Source organism: Parambassis ranga, chromosome 21 (genome assembly GCF_900634625.1).
Source record: "Parambassis ranga chromosome 21, fParRan2.1, whole genome shotgun sequence".
Taxonomy (NCBI): Eukaryota; Metazoa; Chordata; class Actinopteri; family Ambassidae; genus Parambassis; species Parambassis ranga.
In genome coordinates, this window is record NC_041041.1 from 4,914,978 (window position 1) to 4,927,048 (window position 12,071).

The 12,071-nt window shown below is 41.5% G+C and overlaps 1 protein-coding gene across 1 annotated transcript in view; it reads right to left on the bottom strand.

Moving 5' to 3' along the window:
* LOC114426515 (rho GTPase-activating protein 20-like) overlaps positions 1–4,968 on the bottom strand; it is a 28,064-nt gene extending 23,096 nt beyond the window's left edge. Inside the window, exons 1-2 of the mRNA XM_028393983.1 lie at positions 4,689–4,968; positions 1,381–1,466 (exon numbers count right to left, since the gene is read on the bottom strand). Coding sequence (XP_028249784.1) covers positions 1,381–1,466; positions 4,689–4,781 — 179 coding nt within the window. The 5' untranslated portion in view covers positions 4,782–4,968. The remainder of the gene's footprint in view (positions 1–1,380; positions 1,467–4,688) is intronic.
* Positions 4,969–12,071: the final 7,103 nt, after the last annotated feature.

Here is a 12,071-nt window from a genome sequence, read left to right on the forward strand (position 1 = left end):
AACACACACAGACACAAGCACAGACACACACACATCCTCCCCCTGGAACACTAACCCATTTAACAGTGTGGAGTGTCTACCTCAGCACTGGTCTTAGTGGTGGAGTTTCACAGCTATGCGTGCCCCAGCCCATCCTGATCTCCCTCTGCAATCACTAAAAATGCCACTAGCATGCATGCACAACATAAACATGTCCAGTTTCCTCACCAGTCACTTGCAGCATGGCATAAAAGCCTACATTTCACAGTGCTTTGAGGACCAGGTTGCCTTATCCCCCCCTTAATTCTCCACAGAGCTGGCACTGCAACACAGTATGCAAGACAAACAAAGTTTCTAGTAAATAAATACCCTCCCCAAAGGGTTTGTAATGGCTTATTTCCGAGCCTGTTAAAGGAAAAGGAAGGGATTTGTGTTGGTACGAGTGTGATGAAAAGCCTGATAGCTCTGGGAGAACTAAGCATTTAAGACCCCTCAATGAATGAGTCAGGAAGGCTGACCTCTTAATTCTGGTGTTTAGGATCTGTTTTTCAGAGTGTACACCTCAAATCAGCAGCCACAGGCTTCCACTTTTACTCACTCCAGATCAAGACTTCCCAGTGAGTCTGGTGATTTTATCATCAGCCTCCCAGCTTCACTTTGCTCTAATCTCTGGGCCGTCAGCCCCTTAAATCTAAGTGGTTTTCTAAGAACATTCAATGAAACTGCTAAAAGCAATGCAGGCACCCAAAAAAGCTACACTGATACATATCAAATCCCTGGTAAAGATATAATTAGATGGTTATTTTATAATGTAAGAATCCAATAACTCCTGTTAATAGTGACACCTGTGGCTATTGGGGGAACTGCAGTCAGCATTCCATTGCTCAATATAAGCACCAATGCAATCAATCACGCATTTTGCTTCTGTTTCAATACAGTAAAAACCAGAAGAAAGCACAAAAATAAACTTAACATTACAAAACTAAAAAAACTAAGAATAAGGTGCAAATTAACTACATGGATGTGGTTACTGCAAAATTTGAGCTCATTAAGTAATATGTCAACACCAAGCTAGCCAACGCACAAGCAGATCAGCATGGGAGACTGGCACAATTATGTGTGTGCAGGCAAGCTAATGTAAGCTAGTGCTGCACAATTAAACAAGGCATCTGGATGATATAAGCAACCAATAACTATTTTTTAAGTTATATGTAATAGAAATTCAATTCAATTTTTACAAATGAAACCTTTAAATATCTGCACCTGTTATTATTTGAAGTGTATTAACCCTTTTATACAGGACAGAAATGAACTGTGAGAAACCTAAACCATCATCCACTGAGAGAAGTAAATGCTCTGTTAAGGAACTACATGCCAACAATATTCTTTGTTTGCTCATACCTGGATGTGCTTCTGGATCTGTTAAGTGCTTTGCTGATAACCAGTGAGGGAGCTGACTGTCGTCTCTGGGCCAGGGTCTTCATTTTCTACACATGGAGAGAGAGAGAGAGAGAGAGAGAGAGAGAGAGGAGGTGAGGACCTGCTTCATTCTTTTTTAGTAATGAACAACATGTAATGATTACAGACAGGGAGACAAAATGGTTGCAATGTGCACACTCAGCAGCACTGCTTGAGGCTGGCTGCTGGCTGTGGTCAATGAAGGAAATACTGGATTTAAGAGAAACAGGAGGACTGAGAGAAAAGGAGAAGTGACAGCAGTGAAGAGGGAACAGAGGACGTGAGCCAAGGAGGAGGTAAAAACAAAAAAACAAAAAGCGAGCTCAAGAAACATTTCATTTCAGAGTTGTGCAATGTTTATGATCAGTCATATAGTCTGACTGTAACACAATCAGTTGGCAGCTCCCTCATAGAAGTATGACAAGCATCCCTGTAGCCACCGCAGCTATTTCAATTAAACCTAATCTATTTACAACATACCAAAAACCTCCAGTGAGCGCAAAGCATCCCACCCCCGCCAACACACACTGAAGTTATTGAGAAAAGGTTTAAAGGCAACATCACAAATTAACTAGTTTGATTGCCGCAGCTGAAGCATTGCTTTGAATGCTGATGTGAAGGATTGCGCTGAATTGCTGGGGAATCTGCAATCTGAATTTAATTTGCTGAAACACAGTTAAGAATTTGAAAAGATTAAGCTCTTATTTTGAAAAGTAGAAAACGTTTTAATATTATGAAGATATGAAAAAGAAACGGCTGAAGACAAGAACAGTATGAAGTCACTGACCTTAAAGAATAGCCTGTGAATACACCATATGAAAGGTCTGAGGCTGGAATAATACCATAAGACTATAAGAAGCACAGGGTCTACAACAGGGTATAATTTTTATGTCTGCGATATCAAAGATGTGGAGACGGAGTTAGAAAATATGGCAGCTCTGCTTCTCTGTTTTTGGTTTTACATTATGTCTTAATGGAAGAATGACCGGCACTCTCCCCGAACAGCTGGCTGTCAGGGCAAAACGGTTTGGTGTGGAGTCACACCGTCAGAAAGCTAACGAGTGTTCCTTCGAACTGATATAAAAATTATCCCAGTTAGATGGAAGGTGCAGGTCTAAGCGCAGGTTAGAGAGATTTTTTTTAGGCATCTCCTCAGCCTCTCTCCACTCTGAGTGATGACATCACCCACTCTGGCTCCCAACATTCCACGCAATACACACTAATGTTAAACTCAGAAGAGACCTCAAAAATCACTTCATCTTTAATCCCCTGCCATTTGAAGATGGAGCTGAATTTCCAAATTCTTGAAGACCAAGATGTTTGAAGTATTTTAAACTTTGAATGGTTCCTCTATCTTGAAATTTGTACATTTGTAAAATGCAATCAAACTAATAATAAAGACGTAGAATAACAAGAGTCAAAATAAATAAAAGTCATGTCTTAAACTCATTTTGCGGTGACTCATGGGTCAGATTTCTCTCATGGCATCTCCAGGCACAAGTTACTACAGTCTAGACTAAATCACGGGACATCGGACTGAACGCTTGAAGACAAGACAGACATCTTTAGTCCACAGTGAAACATTTTTGGAGTACTGTTTTTCATAGGTTGGGTCTGCAACGCCAGCATATTTTCTGTGATATGTGCCTTAAAACAACAATAACATTCCTTAAGTGACAGCTTGACTGACAGGACATGCGACAAACACCGATATGAAAACCCTTCACATAGCTGATAAAACAATGAGGAAGTGCAATGAGCCCTCACGTCTCAAATGATGCTGACAAGCCAAAGAGGAAGTATGGACTGTAGGCAATACCTTTAAAAAAAATGTGATGCACCTGTCATGCATAACCCGACATGAACATTTCGACAAAAACAGCTTGAGATAAACAATCGCCGAGTGAGGGGACACATTTCTGGCTGACACCTTGTTCGTCACCAGCTGGACAGAGCACAAACTGTTGGAGAGCGGGCCAAAAAAAAAGGAGGCTACAGCAACAACATTTGTAGATTCATGAAACTAAAAACAAGGTCTGGGAAGTGGTGAAACACTTACAAAAACATGGAATGGTCCAACAGAAAAATATGAGTAACTGCGTCCTGTAGCCAAAACGTGATGCAGTTTGCCTGTTGCACTTGGAACTGCACGACTACAGAGGAGATTTTGTCCACAAAGCTCCACATAAACTCTGGTTTTAAGGCTTTTTCAATGCACAAAAGGCTGGCTTTATTATTTATTATAATCATGTGGCACTCTTGATCTGAGGATATCACTCATGATGTTGGTGTTGGTTATGACCTCCAAATGGGGGTCAACTTTTGTCACTAGATTGCAGGATTTAGCAGATCTAAAGCGAGCATCCTGCCTGCTGAAAGGATGCAGTTACAGGTTTTCAACACGCTCTTTAGGGGTGGCGCTCTTCACTACAAATACACCAAGCAGCTGGGGATTCACCTATTGTATCAACAAAAACTGGAGATGGAGATTATTGCAGAGCAGAGGACTGCATTTAATGCAAAGTCAGTGATGAGGAATCAAATATAAAAATGTGCTGTGTGCAGTATCTTTTTTTAATGCGCAAGTGAGAGTATCCCTGAGAGTCCAATTAATCAACAATAAATATTTAAATACATTGTTCTGTGCTGTAAATCAGATATTGATTTATTCAAGATAATGAAGAGAGATTTTTAGGAGTAGATATTTTTAAAAGATGCATATTGTGCGTTTTTCTTTGATAAAAGTTCTGATCATTCCAAACTTTAACCAAATAAATACATATATCTATATATCTATATTTGCTTAGTCTCTTCAAATAAATATATTCGTCAAATTTGCAGAATAATAGGATAAAGCTCCAATAAAACAAAGGTGCAGAGGATGTTTACAGGACGCAGCCTGGAAGAATGACACCAAAGCTCACACTTATTTATAATGTGGAATAAATCTTCCCCACTTTACGCACACCAAACAGGTTTTCCAGCTTTATAACCATAATAAATTACAGAATAAGTGATGCAACCTAAGCAAATATCCCTGACATATAATAGAAAAGGAAATCTTAACCCACTGTTCAAAAGGCATACCTAATATTTATCACTCTAACATTTCATAAGAATGCAATATGAATATAAAACTGATCCATAATGAGGGCACCACTGCGTAAAAACGCACACACCAGGACAGAAACAGAGCCTAGACTGGACCCTCCATCAGCACCAAGAGCGGTACAGAGGATCGTCACTGGTACCTTTTTGTTATCGGGAAGCGCCTTGCTCTCTCCCGTCAGAGAGTCGGACCTGTTCTGTCCCATGGTCCCCTCCTGCGGTGACATGGTTTCCATCAAGGCTGTATAGATCCACGGGGCCAAGCGCACCGGCTGTATATTCCCATGATACGAACGTTTTAAGTCCAACGATTATCCGGCAGGAGTCCGAGGAGAATCCATGCTGGAGAAGAGGAGCTGCAGGAGGTGAAACGTGCGCACTGATCTCCTCGCTCTGTGGGACTGTGTGCGTGTGTCTCTCTGTCTAAAGCGCAGCTCGCTCTAAGCGCAGCGAGACGTTCCAACCTCGACTGACTCCAGCGCTGCGGAGTTAACGCGCCACTTCCGCTCTGGCCCTTCAAAATAAAACCGTCTTACGTCGTTGTCAAAAAATGACTCAAAAAACGCCAATACCGTTTTATAACTATATAAAGGAAACAACACATATAAAGACAGGTTACATAAACGGAACAACTTTGTAAATCTATGTTATTCACTCTTGGTTGAGCTATTGCTGGTGAAGCTCCAGTAGCTATGGCAACTTAAGTTTGTTTGCTAGCTGACAGTGGACTCACCTGTTAGCTTAATTGAGCACTTGTTGGTCAAACTGCTTCCTGGTTAGCTAAGTGCTAAGTGTTTATACTGATAGTGTAGAGCTAGCACCTTTAGCTAACAAACGAACCACCAAGCAGAGACACTATTTCAAGCTACTAATATTTACCTAGATGTTTAGGTTAAATAACAATAACATTTTGAGAGCTATGACATTTTTTTGCTATACAAGCTAGCTTCACAGTTCAACGCAGCAAGGCAACTGTATACCAAATAATTTCAGTGATTCAAGTTTACCTACAGAGAAGGTAAGTCGGCTTTTCTTCTAAAATGTATGTAGCAACGTGCAAAGTACATGTATCAAGCTGGAATCAGCCAGCAGGAATACTCACATGTGATCTGTAGCCTGCATGCATAAGAAGCTTTTATTTTGACAGCCAAACTAACTTCAGGCCATATCCTGCCCCCAATTAGCAAACCTTGACACAGCCCCTGTTCCTGAAAGCATGTCTTGGTTTAACTCTTGAGCCTGTCAGTGTTTATATACCTGTGTGTTTTTATTTGAAGGGCCCATCATATGTTTTCGTTGTCGGGCAGTCAGTGCCGTATAGAAACAGCCTGTTCTCCTAGTAGTGAATGCGGTTTGCTGAGGGGTCTCTGGTCCAGGTGTAAGAATGTTCTCCCAGGGCCAAGAATAACATGACTGATGAGGAGGAATGTCCACAGTATTTTTTTTCTTCTGCACAGGCATGACGCATGACACGTTTGGCCTCTAGCTGCAGTTACAGTATTCCTCACTGTAAGACACTTTCCTGTGTGGGTGAGAGTGTTTACTTTTAAAAAGTCTGAAGGTAATCCGAGAACACACGAAAGTTGAGGCCTTTTTTTTAGGATTTTAAATTCAAACCCAACAGTTCCTTTATTATTCATTCCAGCAGCAGGCCTGTCGCAGGCCACTGCCTCCCTCTGCTCAAACACAAAGCTGTGCAAGAACTGTTCTTATCTGTCCCCCTGAAAAGTGGCATGCATATGATGATAAGGACATTGATAGTGCTAGGGCCATCCTCTTTGATCATGTCACAAGCTGCATGAAAACAACAGCCAGGGAGAATATACTGCCTTCTGTCTGGAGAATAGCTTCAAGTCCTGATGCACACAAAAAACAAATAAACTTGACTAAATCATCCTTTCATCAAGGCGGCCGGATCATATTTGTTCTTGAACTTATACTGCACTTCATGTGCATAGTTTTAGGGGTTAAATGACTGTTTTTGTTTCCTGCTGTTTGGAGCGAGATTAAATAGAGGGTGTGTCAGAAATGTGGTTGGAAAACGCCATTGGCTGACCAGGTCTGCATCTGCACTGCACTGGTTAGTTTCAACCTAAATGTTCCACTCTGGGTTGCAGTAATAAAAAGTAAGTCTGGGAGTGTTTTTTCTTTGGGTATCCATGGCAAAAAGCAACACGTTTCTACATGATAAGTCACAAACATACATTTTATTCAGCCCAGAAACCCAAAGTGGGTCACACACACACACACCTCACAGTGAGACGGCAGTCAAAAGCTCCTAGATTCTCCTCATGCCTGAACCGAGCCGGGCCAAGTAACTTCAGGTCAGTGGGGGAAACTGGAAGCCTAATCTGTGTTAGTGATTCTCCCCACTACTGAAAGAAAGAGGATCAATATGTGCCCTTGTGAATATCATCTGACATTTCTTTGAAGTGTGTCTGATAGGGAATGTCTCCGTCACGCCCGGGGAGTCAGGCTATTGAAAACTGGAAGCCGCCAAGAGTATCGACTTGGACGGCAAATGGTCGATTCCAGCGAGAGAAAATGAGCTGGAGACCGTCCAGAGTTCTGACAGGAGCCGTACATGAGGGATATATTCATAGCCTGGGTAGGGTTAGACTCGCACTGTAAACACACACACACACACACAGTTGCACTAAACATAGCCAAATGTCTATTTAAAGAGCAAACAAGCGCACATGCTCATACAGGGAGGTTGATGAGAGGCCGCAGGGATAAGATGAGCGGTTTTTGAGGCTTGTGTGGATAAATGGATGAATGGAGGGATGTCAGACAGATGACAGATACGCTTGTGACAGCAAGGGAGTTTCTATTACCCAAAACAGCGTCTGCCATCCTGGTATGAAGAGCCTCCTCCACCTCCACCACCACCGCCGCCGCCTCTGCTGCCACCACCACCTCCTCCATCCTTGTTGCTACTTTAAGAAGCCAGACTTTCACGTTAGCGGCCAAAAATAAAGACCCACTGTTTCCTTTTTCCCCCCTGAACAACATAATCCAGAGGTTTCTGGGCGACAAATGTTTAGGTATGACTGTACAACTTCTGGAAAAAATGACAAACTTGGAGGAAAACACCTTTTTTTTAGTTGCTTTGCAGAGGCGATTATAGTTTCTATGGCGGTTAAAACACAGCAAACACTTTCAAACTACTCATCTGTGCTATTTTGTGTGTTGTGTGCATGTGTGTGCAGTGAGCGCTTGTGACAGGCCTGACAGACCCAACTTCATGTGACAAAGATACTCAGAAATGGCAGTAAATTGCTTCTCGTATATGGGCTGGGGGGGGGGGGAAATGACAACCAAGACATGCTGCTTGAACTAAAGGTGACTTTTGAGTTGAAAACATGTCATGCATGTGTGAGAAAGAAGCCAGCATAGTAGTGCAGCCAGTCTACATCTGTCTATTTGAGGGAAAAGGACATGCTGTTTGGTTTTCAGTCATATTCATATTCGTGTTTAGCACCACTAAATGCCACATGCATTATCCCTTGATCACTGACTTCATCAGGACTTCAGATGCTCTGCAGCCTTTGGTTTGATTAAATGTGACTGAGGTCATCGGGTGAACTAAGAGGACAGAAAACACAATCATTTAGACATAGCTTACTTTGACTTTAATGTTCCTAACAGCTTCATTTAGACATGAGAGGTGGCGTACAGGGCAGGCTCTATGCGTCCTTTATTGGACACTTGTCTCCCTATATTAGCCCAGGGATAGACCCGTTCAGGGTGTACTCCGCCTCTCACCCATTGACCCCCTCTGACACTGTAGTACAGGACAAAGCAGGTCCAGAAAATGGTTGGATGGTTATCTCCCACGTCTCCGTATGTACTATGAATAATATGCTCCAAAGCTGCTTGCATGTACCATTAAGGGATGAATCTGACCTACAGGTCAGGAGAAATGTAGGTCATGGCTACGAGGGGGTTGGTAGCATCCAAGATTCAAATTATCATGACTCGTTTTTCAATACACAGACATTATACACACAATAGAAAATAGTCTATGAGAATCATATCAACATATGCTGACATTAGGATCATGTCTAATCCCTGACTCAAAACTTTATGAAGAAATGATGTGGGTAAGAAGTTTATAGTTGGATCCCCCTAAATTATTGCACAAGGCTCGTTTACTGTTTAGAGTATAAAACTGCATTAATGAAGAGCCCTTTGAAAAAGTCTGAAAGTGAAACTCATTCCCTGTGTTTTGGTTTTCTCATGCTGAGTCCATCATCTGTTTACTCTTCCGGGATTTACGGATCCAGCCTTTAAAGCCTCTGAGACAAACATCAGGGTTAGTTACAGAGAACGAGTAGGCAGGAATCCCTGCATCACTCTCTGCCACAGCCAGCGTGTCTCTGCCTCTCTCAGTTCGTCTAAACATTGCGGCGTGGGGAGGCCGAGGCACATCAGGCCTTGGAGACGTGCGGAGGAGCCAGACGGAGGCGGCCTGGGTGAAACAGACTGAGACAAAGCCTGTGGTGAGAGGGAGTGACTCAGGTGGAGGAAAGCAAGGACATACATCTAAACATTATTGTGCTGAAGATGGAAACTGTGGGTTCGCTGGCGACTGGCTCCTAAGGACTGGGCTTAAGTTGTAGGCTATGATGTTTTGAGGGCTTGTTTTAAGGATCCAGCAGCTGAGTTTTCATCACATTAAGGCCACTTTAACCTAGAAAACCCAGACTGAATGACTTGTACACCAATGTCTTTGATATTAAACTGTGTCATTCTGTCGAGTTAGAGTTTAAAGAAAGTTATTTTTTAATATTATGCCAGTTTTTTGTTGTCCAGCTTGGTGTCACCTGTCACCTTTTTAGCTTTATATGTGTCATTTAATGCCATAATACTGACACGCCATCACAGCAGCAGAAAGGCACGATTGTCCTTTTATAATCTGTTTAATGTTCTGAATGAGTGTGTGTTTTGGTCTTTATCTAACCCCTAATCCCTTTTTTTTAATCCCAATCCTAACAAGTACCTTTTAATTTTCACTGCAACTAAATAAATAAATAAATAAAATAAACATTAACTTCAATTGAAAACTAATGCTAACAGCAAGCACTGTCATTAAAAGTCACAAAGACATGATATTATGTTGCTTTTTAGGTATTTTTAAACATGCTGATATTGCATTTAAACCACACATACACAGTTGTCTGTTTCCTAAGTCCTGCAGGCTAACACTCATGACCCCATCAGTCAAACAAAGGTCATCCTTTAATGATTTTTTTTTAGCTTTATTCTTCCATAAACAATGCAACATAACTAATAATAAATGTCATAAACCTGCCAGGAAGTGTTTGCATCCCTCTTCATCCTAATAACAGGACAAACACCACCAGTGTCCAAACACTTTTGAGTATTTTCAGGAAAAGCGTTTGGAGCAAGATAAAAATCTGTGTGAGTAGAATGTGTTTGTGGTGTTATTTAATGCTGTGCAGTGGCAAATAAGAGCCATGCCATTAGCCCTACAGTGAACATATAGTGTGTGATGTATCCCTGGGGGAAAAAAAAACCTGTTCACCATTTTCTGAAACCTTTGTTTTGTTTCAGAAGTCACCCACAAACAGTGAAACACACACCGACTGTCATTCAGTCAGTCAGGGATAATGAGACAGAAATCAGAGAAACAGACGGTCTAAGCCTGGCTGTTGGTCTGTTACATCTGCTCACACACACACACACACACACACACAGACCACCACCACTTCCTCCTCCTCCTCCTCCTCCTCCTTCCAGACCCTGTAACCCTCCTAATCTGATTAGCACAGTGTCCCTACAGAGTGACGGATGCTATTGACACACTGCATTGTGCGTGTTTTTGCCTTATCGTTGTTGTTGGGACTGTATTAACCTGACTCTGTCGTCGTGTTGCATTGCATGACACCCTTCAAATACAAAGAACACAGAAATCCACAGCAGACAATCCATGTGCGATATAATCAGGTGTTGTAATTGTTCAGTGTTATTTTGTTGCACTGTGTGTTCATTGTCTGCTGTAATAACATAATTTACTGTTTTTATTTGTTCTGTATTGGTGCATAAATGGAAGGATGTGTGTGTGTGTGTCTGTGTGTGTGTGTGTGTGTGTGTCTGTACGCACAGCTGCTGTGGTTGTGTTTGTGTGTAGTGTAGTGAGACAGGTTAAATCATTTCATCCAGGCTGACAGAACTGTTGTTAGTGGAGGGGTCGTGATGTTATCAGTGGGATCAACCACACAGGGTTTCCATGTGAGAGCAGCAAGGGTCCCGTGTGTAGATGAGATGTCAGCTGTCCTGTTGCCACGCCACATTCCAATAAATCACTTCAGTTGGAAAAAAGCTGCCATGGTCCGCCTCTAAACGTTTCTGTGAGCAACATTCTGTAAAGCAAGCTATTCAAGATATACAAGCGAGGGAGGTGTCACCTACCTGACACCTGTGAGCCCCACCGACTATCTCATATCATCTGGAAATGTATTTGCATGTATTAGATGATGCATTTGAAACAAACAGGCAGTTTATCTGTGCAACACAATGCACTGACATTCAAATTAACATATATAATATATATAAATCCCTCCTTCATCAAAGGTGCATTAAGAACATCCCTTTTTAGCTTTATATGTGTCATTTAATGCCATAATAATTTGCACTGACACGCCATCACAGCAGCAGAAAGGCACGATTGTCCTTTTATAATCTGTTTAATGTTCTGAATGAGTGTGTGTTTTGGTCTTTATCCCTTTTTTTTAATCCCAATCCTAACCAGTACCTTTTAATTTTCACTGCAACTAAATAAATAAATAAAATAAACATTAACTTCAATTGAAAACTAATGCTAACAGCAAGCACTGTCATTAAAAGTCACAAAGACATGATATTATGTTGCTTTTTAGGTATTTTTAAACATGCTGATATTGCATTTAAACCACACATACACAGTTGCCTGTTTCCTAAGTCCTGCAGGCTAACACTCATGACCCCATCAGTCAAACAAAGGTCATCCTTTCATCATGATTTTTTTTTAGCTTTATTCTTCCATAAACAATGCAACATAACTAATAATAAATGTCATAAACCTGCCAGGAAGTGTTTGCATCCCTCTTCATCCTAATAACAGGACAAACACCACCAGTGTCCAAACACTTTTGAGTATTTTCAGGAAAAGCGTTTGGAGCAAGATAAAAATCCCTTTGAGCAACACTGGGTGCATGCAGAGGTCGAGCTTACATCAGCTAATCAGCATTCCTTCCTAGTAAATGCGGTCACATTTGACCCTTTTCATGCACACACAACAGCAAAGACTGCAGAAAGGGGAAAATAATATTTGAATTTGAATTTGAATAATTGGATTTTCAAGTGGTCACATTTTCCATGGAAGTCCTGACGTAAAGCAAGAACTGCCCTTGAGTGGTTTGACCTGAAGAGACAAAACAGGAACTTGTTCATGTTTTCATGTTTTCTTTTCTGGGTGTTTCTATAACATTTCAAATGATTGTCAGGGTTGTTAGTAAAGT